This window comes from Ambystoma mexicanum, chromosome 6p (genome assembly GCF_040938575.1).
Source record: "Ambystoma mexicanum isolate Mex_15411 chromosome 6p, UKY_AmexF1_1, whole genome shotgun sequence".
NCBI lineage: Eukaryota > Metazoa > Chordata > Amphibia > Caudata > Ambystomatidae > Ambystoma > Ambystoma mexicanum.
Genome location: NC_090935.1, coordinates 496,239,270 through 496,256,636, shown reverse-complemented (window position 1 = coordinate 496,256,636; position 17,367 = coordinate 496,239,270). Strand labels below are relative to the sequence as shown.

Genomic DNA, 17,367 nt, shown 5'->3' with positions numbered 1-17,367 from the left:
TCAACCGCAAAGTATTAACATTCTCTTCCTGTGCATTTCACAACTTTACCATCTTATTGTATACATCATGCATCATTTCATTAATTATAGAAAAAAAACTTGTAAACATTTCAATATTTTATAATACATTACATTCTTACGATTGATAGGGTGGGGATAATCCTTTGCCTCCGTTTCTTTGACTTTCTGGAACGAATGTGTTGAAAATCTGAATTTTATGTCAAGACCGGAGGGTCGTATTATGCTTGTTCAAAGCTTACTCACCACTAAGGATGCCGCACTTTCCATAGGTTTGAAATGGAAAGTTTTAAAAGTCGATTCATTCGACCAATCTGCTAACCTCATAATGTCCTCTACTCTGGCTCCTATGTTGAAAGCCTTGGTAGCCATCGCTCCTCTAGTTGAATGGGCACCATATTTCACTATATCAATGCCCGCCTGTACCATCACCCATCTAAGCCATCTAGCTATGGTAGCCGGTGTAATGGCTTTAAATGGTTTACACATTGCTATCAATAATTGGGATACCCCTGGCGGTCTTACTTCCCTTGTCATATCCTGCTAAGCATCTGACGGGACATAATTTTGGTTGTCCCGGGAAGGCTTTATAAGAAATGGATCTCAAACCTGTCTTGGTCCTTCTTGTAATGAGAAAGGTCACTCGGTTCGGAAATATACTTTTCCTGTTGATTTCCAGTGCTCTAACGTCTGAGGATCTTTTGCAAGCTAAAAGACATAAGAGCATGGCTAGCTTGCCTGAAATAGCTTTCCTAGATGGATCTTGATTATCTGGCCATGCTAGAAATAATCTCAAGACTGTCTGCGTCCCATAATTGATTATACTTTTCACTAGGAGATCTAGTCATTTGTACTCCCCTTACTAATCTACAGATTAATAGGTGTTCCCCTATCGCTAAACCTTCTACTCTAGGGTGTCCTGCCGATATTGCGGACCTAGCCGTGTTTATAGTCCTGTATGCCTTTCCTTGAGCTGCTAGCTGTACAAAGAAATTAGCTACGTGTACTACATCCGTTCCATCGAGATGAATATTCCTCTCCAGAAACCAGGTACTCCATCTAGCCCATGCTGATTTATATGCCGTGTGTCCCTGGAGCCCAGGATTCGCTAATGATTTCAGCCTCATTCGATAGTCCTGGCCTAACCCAAGATCTCCTGTAATCGCCCATGCCATCAGGTTGAGTCTTCCTGACCTCACTAGTGGATGGCTGAGATCTCTGGGATCTCGAATAATTAAATCGTCGTTGGGTAATGCCACTGGGTTGTGGTGACCATTCCGGTAGGCTGGGAAACCGCACCTGCCCCCTCCAGTCTGGCGTAACTAGTACTAGGGATGCTCTCTGCCGTCTCACCTGGGCTAGCGTCCTCGCTATCATGGAGAAAGGAGGGAACGCGTAGTTCGTCTGGTGGCCCCATGACTGTAGGAAGGCATATGTTGCCTCTGCTTCTGGGTCCGGTCTCCAGCTGAAGAACCGGGGTTATTGTTTAGTCTCGATGCAAATAAATCTATCTGGCATGGTCCCCAGCGAATCATTAGTTCTTGAAACACTACCTCGTCCAGCTTCCAATCGCTGGCATCCTTGAGGTATCTGGAGTTCTAATCGGCCACCTCGTTCTGATGGCCCGGCAGATATTCTACCGTCACTGAGACTCTCCTCTGAAGACAGAGTTCCCAGAAGTCTTTTGCTAGGTCTGCCAGTAGTCTGGACCTTGTCCCGCCCAGTCTTTTTATGTACCTGACCACCGAAACATTGTCCATTTTTAGCAGGATACATTGTGCTCTCTTGAGTCCAGCATTTCACTGCAAAGGACCCTGCTAGCAACTCCAGGCAGTTGATGAGTCGTCTTTATATCCGACCACCTGCCCCCTGTCGACAGGTTCCCGCATCGGGCTCCTCCGCCCCATCTGCTAGCGTTGGATTTGATGACTAGGTCCAGGGATGAACCAAATATTGCTCTCCCGTTACATTCATCCATGTAGAGTAGCCACCATTCCAGTTCTTCCCCTAACTTCCTGGGAGATGGCAACCTTTGATTCGTAGGTAGCGCCACTCCTAAGGTGGTGATCTTCAACCTCTGGAGTGCCCTGTAATGTAGTGGTCCTGGGAATATTGCTTGGATTGATGCCGCTAGGCTGCCCACTAATCTTGCAATGTCCCTCAGCAACAGTTCTCCCTTCGCTAGTGTGTGTCTTAGCTGTTTTTTTTATATCGTTCACCTTGGGAATGGGTAGACTCAGAGTTCCCTGAGTAGAGTCCACTATGAACCCCAGAAATTCCATTGACTGCTCTGTTACTATACTGAATTTCCCCCAATTTATTAAAAACCCCAGATTCTCTAACAATTTTATTGTGTGTAATTGATCTAATAGTGTTTCTTTCTCTTGGCACATCAGACCTATATCGTCTAGATTATAAATCTTATCCCTTGACTTCTGAGGTGTCACTACTGGTTTCATCATCTTGGTGAAACACTATGGTGCTGATGCTAGGCCGAAGGGCAGGCATCGAAATTCCCATGTTGCTTCTTCCCAGATGAATCTCAGAAATCTGCAGTGTTCCTCTGCTATGGGAATGGTCAGGTATGCATCTTTTAAATCTGTCCTGGCTAGCCAGTCTCCCTGAATTAAGGTATCTCTTAACAGGTGTATCCCTTCCATCTTGAAGTGTCTGTACACCCCGTTTTCGTTTAGGCCTTTCAGGTTTATAATTGGCCTTGTCTTGTGTTTCCCTTTTACTAGGAACATATTGCTTATTTATCCCTTTAATTGAACTGTTACTGGTCTTAGCTTTTTTGCTTTCTAGCACTCGCAACTCTCTTTAGTAATAATTTGTCCTCTCTGTTCAGTTCTAGACCCCTTGGTGGGTTTTCCTGATGTGTGTCTCTAAAAAGTCTATGAGAAAACCTTGTGTGGTTTGTATTTCCCAGGTATCTCCCGATATAGCCAGCCAATTTTGTAAAGAACTGTGCTGTCCTCCCCTCTACTTCTGGGGTACTTGGGTGTAGATAGTCTGTTCTCGCCTGGGTTGTTTTGCTGACGTTCCCCATGTCGCCAGTTTCTGCCTCTTCCTCTACTCCTTGATGGAAAGAAAGGCATTTTGTCTTTGATCCTCCTGCTCTCGCCACTGTGCTCTGTCTTGATAGGATATATTATAGTGGAATCGGCCAGCTAAGCGACCCCTGCCTCTGCTGGCCCGTCCAAAAATTTGTCTCCCAAACAGAGGCCTGTGCCTTGTCCAGTGCCGTATAGGAATTCGCAGATTTGGTTAGCTCCTTGATAAAGAGTCCCCAAACTTTCATTTCGCGGTTGACTCGGATTCAGAGGAGGCCAACTCCCTCAACTTCGAATCAATTTTCACCAACAACGATCTTCTTTCTATGGTGATGACATGGTTGGCGTTTCCTAACATACATATCGCCCTCTGGGCCCACCCGATTAGAATTGTCGGGTCTATCTGCTCTCCTTTTTCTCTGGCCTCCTCTCCAATTTGGAGAGTTTTTGTGAGGGGTCCTGTCATGTCTAGCATTTTGTCTTGGCTTGACCGCCAGGATCTATCCAGACCCTTCCTCACGTCTTTCGTGTATTTGCTCATAAATGCAATCATTTTTTTCGTCTATTTCGGGTGTATCTGCTGCACCCTCTGGGAGGTGAGGCTTGGGGAATGCCACCCTCATTTTACTCATAGCCGCTTTGGCTAGTGGTGCTTTCCAGCGCTTTCTTAAGTAGGCCGCTATTCTTTTTGGTGGCTCCCATTCGGATGACCTAGGGTGAATTAGTGCCTCTGGATCGAAGTCCTCGTCCCCTGCACCATCCTCCTGTCTCCTTTTCTTTTTCTTTGGCGCTTTGTGGCCTTCTTCTTCTGAGGAGGATATAAAAAAATACTACTTCCTCTTCTGAGTATTCTTCCTCCCAGTCGTCCTCATCCGAGGTATCTGTTGATCTTTCCTGTCCCCTGCTAGGCCCCGCTTTTCCTCTTCTCCAGCATGGGGTCTGGCATGGATTCACATGCTCATGAATATTACCCGTCATCAGGCTGGGAATCCTCGGTAAAGAAAAAATCAGTATCCGTTTCGTTTCTGATCTGTCTTTCGTAGTAGCAACCAATCACTGATCTCTGCGTCATACTGACCACAGCCAATGACTGCCCTCTACCTAAGCCCCGCCTCTGGCAGCCATCTTCAGATTTTTACCGCACGTTCAAGTGTTGGGAGTCCTCGTGCTTAGCTCTCGAGCTTTTACTGCGCGTTTCGTGCTTTTTCAGGTGAATTTTCACATTTTTCGGTTAATCGAGCCTCAAGCTCCACAGTTTCTACTCCCGTTAACGGCTACCCGTTGCGGGATTTTCCTACGCCCCTCAAGGGTGAAGATTTCGTCGAATCAACTTCTTGGAGGATTCCAGAAGATTCGCGGCGTACTTCGAGATGGCCCAGGATGTGAGTTTGTCGCCCGGACCCAAACTGTTTCGCAGCTGCCCTGGATGCGGGCTGCAGAATGTGTTTAAGGAAGACGAACATTCGCGATGCCTCTACTGTCTTCATGGGGACAAGACTCATGTAGTGAACTGCCAGTTCTGCAAGAACTTGTCGGAGCGGACCATGAGGGACCGTCAATCCCGTCTCGCCAGCTGGTTGGACAAGGGCTCAACGGGTGAGAAGAAGAAAGGGTCCGAGCGGGCTTCTAAGTCCTGTGCGGGCGCCCCGGCGACGGGGGCCCAACACCAGGCCAAGCGCTGCGAGTCTGCTGGCTCCGGGAGCACCGAAAGGACGGCCTCTTCGGTCGCCAGGCAGGGCGCACCTTCCCCAGCACCGTCAACCACGAGCCAGCACTCCGGGGAAGAGGAAGTCCGAGACCCCAGGTAAGCTTCGGGAGAAGCCCCATCCGATCTCGGAAGAGGGGGAGCGAGGCGTCGCCCCTCCCCCGAAGAAGGCCCGGGACGCACCTAAGGTGGTGAAGGCCTCTATCCAGCAGGCAAAGGCCTCTATCGAGGCGATCGTAGCGACTCTGGCCAAGCCGGCAGAGACCCCGCCAGCGGAGACTGCCTCCGGGACTAGAGTTTCCCTGCCGCCAAGGAGGGAATCCTTTTCAGCCCATCGTCGTGGCCGCCATGGTGGAAGAAGCGAGGGGGGGGCACGGTAGCCTCCTCGAGCTCAGAGTCAGCCTCGGAGGAGGAACTGACTGAGGCTGTGAGGAACCTCGAAGTTCAATTCGAGAAGGTTCGATCTCGTAAGGAAGATCCTCGGGAGATAACCGAGGAAGACGACGGCGAGGAAGGAACCTAGGCCTCAGGATGGCTCGGCGGCCATTTTGTCTGCGATCCAGTCCTTATGCTCTGAGATAAGGACGAGATTCCCACGGCCCAGGCCGGAGGACCCGCAACCTGGCCCGTCAGGAAGTCCTCAGAACAAACGACGGAGGACCGAACCGTCTCCTCCGCTCGCCCCCGTAAGGCCTACAGTTCCCTCCTCTTCCTCCCACGAGTCGGGAGATGACGGTGCGTTGGGCTCAAAGACGGGTTCTGACGACGATGGAACGGGTCTCCCGTCGCACGGGCCTCGCCGCCCGGCGAGATTGGCTCATTCCACGTCATGATCGCCAGGGCGTCCGAATTGTTCCAGCTCTGCCCGGAGGAGCAGAAAAAGGAAGGTTTCCTCTATCAGCGCCGGGAGGCCAAGAGGAAGACGGTCATCGCGGTGCCTCTAATCGATGACATCTGGGAGGAGGGCCTGTCGGTTCTCAAAAACCCCTCCACAGCACAAGCCAAACGGGACCGGTACGAGAAGAAGTACCGGGTCCCCGAAACCGCTCCCCTGTGCCTCAGGGCCCAGCCAACGCCAGACTCTGTTGTCTCGGCGGCGGCGAAGAAGAAAGCGGCGGGGTCGGGAGCCTCGACGTCAAATTCCCCGCCGGACGGCGAGGGAAAGAAGTTGGACGCCATGGGGCGGCGGGGTCATATCGTCGGCGGCGACGACGATCAAAGCGGCCAACGCCCTGGCGATCGTGGCCCGTTACGACAGGGAGCTCTGGTTTAAACTGGCCCCCATATTGGACTTCCTGCCGGACGACGAGGTCCGAGGCCCTGGAAATACTGCAAGAGGGCGAGGTGGCGTCGGACCACGCCATAACGGTGGCAACCGATATTGCCGATACCGGGTTCCGCCAGCTGGGCAACGGTGTTTGCCTATGACGACGGGGTTGGCTCCAGGCGACCGACTTCCGTCAGGACGTCCAGACCAGGGTGTTGGACATGCTGTTCGACGGCAGCAACTTGTTCGGGAAGGCGATGGACGAATCCCTCTAAGCCATAAAACGGAGACGGCCCGCGCCCTAGGAGCCCTTCAGCAACGACAGCCCTTTCGGAGCTCCTGAGGCAGACAGGGTGCCTCCAAGGGATCCAGTGGTGGCTTGTCCTACCGCCAGGCGGCACGCTCCTTGTCTCAGGGGGCTTACAGGGGTTGCAGCAAGCAGGGAGCGCCTCGCCGCCGTCGGCAAGGTTGCCAGGGCGGCAAGGCCACCACCTCGAAGCAGGACTGAACCGGCCGTGGTCTCGGGCCCGAAGCACCCCGGTGGGAGGCCGGCTGACGAATTTCGTAGGCGTGTGGAAGTCCATCTCCACCGACCGTTGGGTGCTGGATACCCTGGCAAGAGGACACTCTATCGAATTCCTGAAGAAGTGCCCTCACGTTCCACCTGTGGCCAGGAAGGAAAATCACGTCCCGCAACTGCTGTTGGAAGTACGGGCGATGTTCAGGAAAGGCGCCATCGAGCTTGTCCCGAAGAAGACGGGCGGCTGGCGCCCCATCCTGGACCTTCGTCGTTTGAACAAATACATCAGATCACAAAGGTTCAGGATGGCACGTACTGGGTCAGCTGGAGGAAGGCGACTTTCTATCGTCGTTGGACCTGGAGGATGCATACTTCCACGTTCCCATCCTCAAAAGTCACCGAAAGTTCCTCAGGTTCGTCGTCCAGGGACGCCACTACCAATTCAGAGCACTGCCGTTCGGATTGAAGTCAGCCCCCAGGGTCTTTACCAAGTGCCTAGCACCAGTGGCGGCGCGGCTGCGCCTGCAGGGGATTCACGTCTACCCCTACCTGGACGACAAGCTCATCCACTCAAGGACGAGGGAACTCGCCGTCGAACACACTGCGAGGACCGTCCAGCTACTCGCAGACCTGGGAGTCGCCAAAAACTACCCAAAGTCCCACTTGGTGCGGTCGCAGGTGGCCCCGTTTCTGGGAGCGAAGCTCGATACAGTGAGGCGCCTGGCGGCCCCGTCTGAAGAACGGACGAAGACCATTCTAGGCAAAGTGCAGCGTCTGCTAGCCACGGACGTGGCCAGGGTGAGGTCCATCAAGTCCCTCCTGGGGATGATGTCCTCTTGCATCTACCTGGTGCGCCTTTGCAGACTACGGATGCGCCCTCTTCAAGAATTTCTCGACGCCTGTTGGATGCAGGCGGCGGGCACCTTCGAAGACAGGGTCCCCCTCAACGAGGTGTTCCGGCAGGCGATTCAGTGGTGGGGCGTTTCGGGCGCACCTCACGGCGGGCAAGGACTTTCAGACGCCGGTGTACCAGGAGACAGTGACGACGGACGCCTCCCTGGAAGGTTGGGGCGCCCACACCGGAGATCACCACGAAAGAGGCCTCTGGCTCCCGGAGGAGAGGCTCCTGCACATCAACGTCCTAGAACTCCAAGCCGTGTTCTGGGCTCTCAAATCGTTCCTCCCGTCGCTCAAGGGCAAGGTGGTGCGGATCTTCACGGACAACACCACAGCAATGTTTTACATATGGAAGCAGGGAGGCAACAGATCCCCAGCCCTATCCAAGGAGGCACAGGATCTGTGGCACTGGGCGGTCGCCCAGGGGATGTTCCTGGTTCCCTTCCATCTGGCAGGAGAAAGCAACACCATTGCCGACTCGCTCAGCAGGGAGCTGCGCGCGTGTCACGAGTGGGAACTGCGCCAGGATCAGGTGGATCAACTCTTCCGACGATGGGGCAAACCCCAAATCGACCTGTTCACAACAGCGACGAACTCGAAGTGCAAGAGGTTCGCCAGCAGGTTTCCCCAGCCGAGAAGCATGGGCAATGCGTTCTCGTTCCCCTGGGACGGCCTATACCTGTATGCGTTCCCTCTGTTGCCGTTGCTGCTTCGACTCATCAGCCAACTCAAGAGGTCCCGGTGCAGGATGATCCTCGTCGCACCGGCGTGGCTGAGGCAGATCTGGTTCCCGGACCTTCTGGACTTGTCAACGTCCCCTCCCATTAAGCTGTCGGCTGACGCGGACCTTCTCTCCAGAGAAGGAGGCGCCATCTTCCACCACGACCTGGCGTCGCTGAACCTGCAGGCTTGGCTCCTGCAGCGCTAGAGTTTGGAGGCTACAAAAGATGGTTATGGTAGTTTTATTGGTTTTTGTGTTGCATGTTTATTGGTTTGTTCTTTGCTGCTGATCAGTAAAGTTTAGAGAAGCATAATCCGAGCCTCCGGTCTTGACATAGAACTACACGTGCCTCAACTGTTTTGCACCATTGTACAATGTTTAACACCAATATTTTGGGTATATGTGCCAAAGAATAAATATTAGCAACCCGCATAGCCACTCCTCTACCTCGTTCTTCGTATCTTCACAGTAGCGGCCACTCCCATACTTGACACTACACTGAGTCACTGCTCGCATAGCTATACCAGCCCATGCCACATACACCATCACTGCTTTAAGTGTTGCACAACTGTGATCGTAATTTGACATGTTGTCTCATCTCTACAGTACTATGTAATATGGGCTCAAACCACATACACAAGCCGTTGCCTTCATGAGACTACACAGGCCATGCCGCTCTTGTTTCAGCCTTCCTATGCCGACACATGCTAGCCATCTTTACCTAGCACAGGGAGCACCAGTTGCCACCGCAACACTACTGCTCCTATATTGTAGATATATATATGCACCACACCTATAATATACTGCCTGATCTACCACTGTGTCCTCATCGCATAGCTTATACTACTACTGTACCTCTACTGCATACTATGTACTGTACAAATACCATTCTGCCATCTTGCTAATATTGTATCTATACGTCAGACTGTGCTTGTATACCTATACTGTACTGCCTGATCTACATTGTATAGCCTAGTTATGACTTGTCCTCTGACCTCCTCCCACACTGGCTACATCCTTACATTAACATTTGTTCTTGCACTAACCACCATGGCATTTACCTGTAGTAAGACGCCTAACCCACTATCCATAAGAAAACCACTCCCCCCATCTCACTTAAACCTACATACTTCCTTCCACCTCTCATTCCCATGCACAATACCAATAGCTCCAGAAGTAAATTCACACTAATTCCAGTAGTACCCCATCATAACCTGTCATGCCATCAAGCCTTAACCTAACCACCCATGCCCCACTAAATGGAGAAACCTTAGACTAAGCTCCAGATTAACTAAGCTGCCAACCACTTACCTTGATGTACCTACCCAAGTACGAACCAAACTGCAAGCACATAACCCACCTAAAATTGAATCCACCTTCAACCCTAAATCACAGACTAGCATACCTAGTTCCCCACAGGCCTCAGTACTCACTAATAAAGACATGTCCAAGAACAAATAAGTGAAGTCAGAAAATCAAGGGAGCCCTTATTAATGCTAGGTCCCTTGTTGCCCACGCCACAGAAATTGCTGACATCGTATGTAACCAACTATATTTCCTAGCTGTCACTGAGACATGGCTCCACAAAGCAGCTGGACCTGCCCTGTCCCTGGCAGTCCCTGACAATTTCACTATCCTCAGAAGAGACAGGGAAAACTCTAAAGGAGGCAGCCTGTCAGTCATCTGTAAATCCGACCTAAATATCAGAGATTGAGCCTATAACACTCCCGTCAGCGGAATTGCTTTCAGTCAAACTAGGGAGATTTCTGTTGCGCACCATCACAATCCATGTGATCTTCAGACTCCCTGGCGCACTATGAACATTTGAATAAGATACATCTGTTCTGAATCTTACTTGGTGACTTCAATTTGGGCCTTAATGACCCTAAAGACTCTAATGCCACCATCTTAGCAAATGCCATTACCGAAGCTGATCTCACTATCAGAAATACTGGAACCACCCATTCTAAAGGTGGCACCCTGGGTTGGGTCGCAGATATTAACTGTGCTTTAGGTATCACAGCCACTGAACCCTGCGTATGGACCGACCACCACCTCATCCTACTCACTATCCAAGACATCCCTCAAACCTATGCAGTTAAACCTACGGCTCCTCCAACCCTAACCAGATGTAAAATGAACATAACTTCCAAGCACCTCCTACCAATTATCCACCCTATCACTAACCTGACCTATCTCCCAAACAACACTACAGAACTAGTTGATCTGTACAACAACACTTAACTCGGCTATAGACACTATCGCTCCACTGAAAATGAGCAAAGAAAAATCCTTGGCCCACCTCAACACTTGGGTCACCCCTAGTTTAAAAACCTTTCGCAAAGGAGGACAGGCCTAGACCAGATGGAAACATGTTATGTTCAGATGGAAACAAGAACCCATCGACTCAGTATAAAAATCATCTCACCACCTTTGCTGACAGTTAAAAAAAGAAATCCTACAAACAAAAGACATTCAATCAAAAAATAAAATGCCAACTCTAGCTCTAGGGAAATCTTCTGTATACTCGGAGAATTAGAATCCCCAATAGCGCCCATCGACTCGTGCACTAAAGATATAATTTGGTATACAAATATACAAAATGTCCTTTGTAACAAAATTGCTACACTCCAAAACAAAATATCAGCCCAAAGAACTACCCTTCACAAGATGGCTCTCGCCACCAAAGAAGCCATCCTACAAGAACTTGATAACAACCAAACTAAACCACATAACCAATTTAAATTTAGGTCAGTATCAACTTTTGAGACTGAATCAATCATCACCTGACTCAAACCTTCCTGGTGTCTTGGTCATACTTGCCCAGCCCCGATCATTCAAGAAGTGGCCAAGGACATCGCTCCTTTCGTGAACACTCATCAATTTGTCCTTTAAATCTTGTTCTGTCCCCACCAACCTCAAAGATGCATGGATACTACCCCTTTTTACAAAAAAAAGAAAAAACACCTGGACCCCAGCATCCTGACCAACTACAGGCCCATCATGACAGTACTGTTATTCTTTAAAATCTTAGATAGAGCCGCCTATCTCCAGATCCAATCCTATCTGGAGCTCAACAACCTCCTAAGCACCCGACAATCTTGTTTCAGGCCTACACACAGAACTGAGACTGCCCTCCTCGATCTCAAAATCCAACTTGACCGTAAAGAGGAGGGTGAAATACCCATTCTCCTTCTCCTCTACCTGTCTGCCGCTTTTGATCTGGTTGACCATAAAGTGTTATGTAATCCCCTCCAATCGGCTGCCAACTTCTCTACTGAAGCTACAGCCTGGATAAACTTTCTTAGACAACCAAACTAGAAGTCTTTTCGTCTTCTGCATCGGCTGACCCTGTACCGATCACCTGTGGTGTACCTCAGCGGTCATATGTCGCCCCTACTTTGTACAATATTTTTATAAAGCCCCTCTTTAATATACTAGATAATCTTAGTGTTTCATATACTAATTATGCTGAAGACACCCAGATCCTTATCCCTATCCAGGGAGACTATGAGAAAGATGTAGCTCTTCTAAACAAAATCTATCAAATCATACAAACCTGGATGGCCACTCGCGGCTTATGTCTTAATGACGAAAAGACCAAACTCCTTATCATTGGGTCAATCACCAGACTGAACAAACTCCCTCACCTTTACAAATCCATAACTATTGACGAAATTAAGATTAAAGTCGCCAAAGAAGTGAAAACCCTAGGTTACACTCTGCCCCCAACCTTAAGCAAATAAACGTTACAACCTCTGCAAATAGCTACTTACACATGCAAATTAATCTACGCATGGTAACCATTTCTGACCACTGAAAGTTGTACCATGATTGCACAGGCTTTAATTCTATCCAAATTGGATTACTGCAATGTACTTTACCTAGGCACCAGTAATTACAATATCAACAAACTCCAAATGCTTCAAAACAAGAACTGCCCTAGGTATCCCCAAAGGTTTGCACATTTCTGACCAAAGGCGATCTACTAACTGGCTGTCTATTAAAGACCGAGTCAAGCTCAAAACACTAAATTTGACACATAAATGTCTCCACAACAAAGCACCCATATACCTTAAAGAGAGATTCATTAAACATACGTCCGAACACCCTATTAGAAAGGCACAATCTAATGGCATCAGAAACCCTAATTTTAAACGTAAAAAGGCGGGTGGTTCTAGTTTCCAGTATTGGCAGCTAAACTGTGGAATTCAATACCGGACTCCCTCAGAGCATCACCCTCCCCTCACTCGTTCAAACCTAGCATCAAACAATGGCTGCACTACTGTGATGTGACGCTTGTATCTCTGACCTGTATATTGACATCTTACTGTAAAATTGTAAATTATCTCTGTACTCCCCTTCGCATGTATGTTATTTCATATTGTATATTGATTTTATCCTGCTTTTACTTTTACGTACTGTAACCAAATTCTTGGAAGAACCCAGATGCCTGAAGGCCTGGTGCGCTCTATAAATAAACAATACAAAACAGTGAGCAGTTCGTACAGTAATTTTATGCCATGTTGAATCAGTATATATTTTCTTTTTCCTTCAGGAAATCATGATTGGTGTGCTGTATCAAGCCGAAATTCCACAGTATTTGGGAAACTGTGCCCATGAAGAAATCTGTGAGTTTTATCAACATTTTCGGCAATTCAAATCTATGTTCTGGGAGCATACGTGTTTTGCATTTTGATTCGCAGTACTGACCCTCAGAAGTTTTTTAATGTGTTATGTTAATCTGCTTTTGTACTGCATCAATAACTGCTCTAGTGGTGTTACAGCCCCCAGACCGGTTTATTGTGCTGTCTTTGAGCTTTAGCTGACCATAGTCTGAAGGGGAGCGTAAAAGGAGTTTGGGATGGGTAAAGCAGGACTAGGATTGACTCAAACAATTGAAAAGAAATTCGTGCATTGAGTGGGAGGGGTAACAATGTGGAAGTAGGGTTGCTCATAGTTTTTGATGGGGGATGTTAAGGTGTATTTACGGAATCAGTCCTGTGGACAGAACCTGTGACAACCCTATTCTGATGAACTCTGACGACCACTAATATGTAGCTATGCTATCTGGTTATTGTTATTGAATAGCAAGGCTTGGCCATAGGAGGAGGTGAGAATGAAGTGCTCAGTTAAGCAAACACAGAGCGCTCTTAGTAGTACAAGTTAAGCAGAATGTATTTAGTCCTTAGACAAACTCTTATCAATGGAAAACCGCAGGTAAGTAATGCACTAAAACATCGACTACTAATATGCACATTTACCCATGTTTTCTTCGAACAGCTGTAGCATTTAACTTTTAACCCCTTAAGTGCCAAGGACCAGATATCTCGTCCAAGGACGAGATATCTCGTCCTTGGAAGTGCATGCACAGTGCCAAGAACGAGATAGCTCGTCCTTTTTGGCACCTTGTTTTGGGTGATCCCTGCAAAGCAGGGATCACACAACAGTAATCCAACCCCCGGGCTATGTGAGGGGGAGGTCCACCCTCACTGCCAGGGAGCTGGATTACCTCCAGTTTCACGTCGGCGTGCATAATACACGTCGGCGTGAAACAAAGTAATTTTCACCACAGCAGCCGTTTCGGGATTCTTTTGCCCCCTGAAATGGTGGTGGCCCTCCCACACCAAGTGGAAAGGGGGGCCATCCCTTGTAGCCCTCCCTGGGGGGCAGATTTATGCCCCCAGGCAGGAGTACATGAGGTGGCTCCCCATCCATTTGGGGGATGTGGGGAGGGCCACCAGGAAATAGCTTGCAGGCCCCCCAAAGGATGGGGCCTGCAGGTTAGGGCACCCCTGGGGGCAGATGGCTGATCATCTGCCCCCAGGGAAGGGGGCAAAAAAAAAATAACACAAGGGAATTTTGGGTGGGATTGGGGGGGGGCACTTGCCACCAGGGATATATTTGACAGAAAAGGGGGGTGGCCCTCTCCCCCTCACCCCAAGGGGAAATGGAGACACCCCTTGTAGCCCTCCATGGGAGCAGATATCTGCTCCTAGGAGGGGGCATCTGACCCCAGGGAGGGTCTGCATGAGATGCCCCCCTGCATTTGGTGTGGGGGGGGTAGAGGGTCACCCCCAGTACATTAGAAAATTACCTGGCGGTTTAGGGTGCCCCTCAGCCCACCCGTAAGTGTAATCTACCTTTTCCATTTTTTTCTTTGTATACGAAAGTTGCCTTGGTGCAGAGGGGCACATTGGTGTGCCAATTTGGCGCCGGGGTGCCCAAACCTTACTGTCCCACCCATTGGGGGGGCCTGTCCCACCATTTTTGGGGGCCTCTCCCCCCACCACAAATGGAAGGGGGGTTGTACTTCATGCAGCCGTTTGTAGGAGGCCCAGGAAGGCCTGCATGAGGTGCCCCCACCCCCATTTGCGTTTTTCCTACATTTTGGACTTTGCGGGGTTGTCTGGGTAATAGATTCCGGGCCGATTTGCGCAAATCACACCTCTGCAGATTCCCACGGGTGTCCTCTTTTTGGAAATGCATGGGGTTCCCTGTTTTCCTTGGTGGCTTGGACACCCGAGGCCCATATCTGTATGTGCTTGTCTGGAGAAAGTGTCAAATTCAGGTATCGAAACAGGCTTGGGGTTACCTGTGTTTTAGGCTTTCCCCTTGGCGCCCATGTAGTTGCACCCACACGTGAGGTACCGTTTTCATCGGGACACCTGTGGGAACGCGGGACGGTAGGCCATGTGGTGTTGGGCGGCATGTTTCGATGGGTGCACCGAGTGAAATGTGCGGAAACTGAATTTTTTTCCCCACATTTCGGACTTTGCGGGGGTGTCTGGTTTCTGGGCCGATTTGCGCAAATTATACCTCTGTGGATTCCCACGGGTGTCCTCTTTTCGGAAATGAATGGGGTTCCTTGTTTTCCTTGGTGGCTTGGACACCCGAGGCCCATATCTGTATGTTGTGCTTGTCTGGAGAAAGTGTCAAATTCAGGTGTCAAAACAGACTTGGGGTTAACTGTGTTTCAGGCTTTCTCCTTGGCGCCCAGGTAGGTGTACCCACACATCTGAGGTACCGTTTTCATCGGGACACCTGTGGGAATGCAGGAAGGTATAACATTTGTTGTGTTTGTGTGATTTTCATAACGTTTTGACCCATTTGCTGGTGCCCTTTGTCACACAACTCTCATTTCCCAAATGTGGCCTACATTTAGTCTCTGCTTTAGGCACCATACACTTGTGTAACCTGCACAAGTCACCTATCCTTGAAAAGGTCTGCCTGTGCTCTTTCAAAAAATGGATGCTTGCCGTTCCTCACCACATTGGTTTTCCCGATTTACACATGCTAAATGCGTCTGTTCAGGCCATGAGAATAAACCTCCTGTGTACCATGACTCAGTGTTTGGCTTGTGGTACTGCTTGTTTTGTAAAACATTACAAAAAATGTTTGCTTTCCTAACTGCAAGAGTCGGGGGAATGTAGCGGAGCATTGCTTTTCTCAAAATTCATAGAAGCCATTGCCGTACCAAGCCAACCATGTCCAACACATACCTTTTTTTCGGTCAATATCCCATTTTTCCCCCCAATCTATGGCCTTTTCCCCTAGCTAGTTGTTGCCTGACCTACGCAAATCACCCCTTCCTAAACTTGGAATTTTGTCTACTTTTCAGAAATATATGCCTTTCTGTCCTCCAATTCGGCGTTCCTACCCTTTTCTTCCATTCCGTCCATGCATATCCAATTGGCAAAAATGGCCAAAATCGCCTACCTCCCACAAAACTGTTGATAGTTTCCTCTCAACCTGTTGTTGAAAGCCAGGAAATTGGGGAATTCAGCACAGCATGCCCATTTGTTCCTAGCTCTTACAAGGAAAAAACACAGGCTTCTTTGTACATCATTTTATTGGCATTTTTTGAAAAAACCCAACATTTTTGCCCTTTTGCTTATTTTCTCTCACCCCCCTCCCCCTCCTACAGCAACCTAAGATTCCTGGGTGGCATTACGACCGCCTACATGTGGGGGGAAAAAAGGAGCCAAATTTGGCCAAGATATTTCATGTAACAAAAAAGTTACACGGCTTTGAATGGCCACATACCGAAATCACCAAAAAAGGCGCGGGCGGGGTGGCGGGGATGCCCATGGCACTTAAAGGGTTAAATGGTTACAGTATATTGTAAAGTTATTTTGAGTGTTGCATGGCAAGTGTTGGGTACATTTTTCATTTCTATCCCAAATCTCCTTCACCTGAGACCCCCAGCACTTTTTGCTGTACTCATGAATTATTTTTTGTCCTGAGTAAGGAGGGAGCCTTTTTCCACACTCGCTCATCTTTTGCTCTGTCTCTAAGAACCATTATTTTTGGACTTATTTTACGGAGTATAGTATTACTCTATATTTTCAAAGGCATCTGTAATTTAATTTACTCTTGTAGAAAACTTCACACTTTGTGCCGTGCTGCTGGGAGCCTGTTGGGCTTCCCTTTGTATTTCCTTTTTTTTTGTCCTTGTGTGAACTACTTTTCCCAAGGGTAGAGATACTTTTACCCCTTTTTACTTTTTATATTGTGAAATCAGCACACGTAAGTGGAGTGCTGAGGGGTTGCACTTTCCCACTGCTCCGGTAACATTTCTGTTAGTGGCAAGCATACCTGAATGGCTGGTGGCAGTGGACATGTTCTACCAACTTGTGTTTGAATGTAGAATGAGTGCTGATTGGCTGGGTTCCTGGATAAATGGGCTGGATCCTGTAGCTGAAGACTAATTGGCCACTTGAACAGAAGAACGGGAGATTAGGACAACCATAGACACCTGCATCCCCTTTCAGTAACCAGTGACGCCTGCTGAAGTGGCCACTGTTGTCCGGACCCCATTTTCGAATCAACGGGGAAGCTTTGAAGAGGACAACTTCCACCCATGGACTGGTGGGTATTGGGACAGGTTTTTAAAAAATAGTTTTTTTTTTTTTTTTTAAAGTCCCAATTAAGGGCTTAGTAAAATCATACAACTGAGACTGTATGAAACTCCCTTTTTAGTATACAGCTGTTAGATAAGAGTTGGTGCAGTCCAACTGGTGTGGGACTACACAAGACTTATCTCTTGGTATTAGGTAAACCACCTTTTAATGTATGCCTGTACTGCACAAGTTGGTAGAGTGACTGAGCAGCAAGGCTCATCTTAAGATGGGTAATGTGAGCTGTACAATGAAATCCGTGTTAGGCAGAATTGCATGCAGTACC

At 48.8% G+C, this 17,367-nt stretch overlaps 1 protein-coding gene across 4 annotated transcripts in view; it reads left to right on the top strand.

Moving 5' to 3' along the window:
• The window catches only part of MIER3 (MIER family member 3), a 465,034-nt gene that overhangs the window by 173,570 nt on the left and 274,097 nt on the right, over nucleotides 1-17,367 (top strand). For all 4 annotated transcript variants that reach the window (XM_069627312.1, XM_069627309.1, XM_069627311.1 and 1 more), the window contains exon 8: nucleotides 12,740-12,812. In XM_069627312.1, the coding sequence (XP_069483413.1) occupies nucleotides 12,740-12,812 (73 nt within the window). The remainder of the gene's footprint in view (nucleotides 1-12,739; nucleotides 12,813-17,367) is intronic.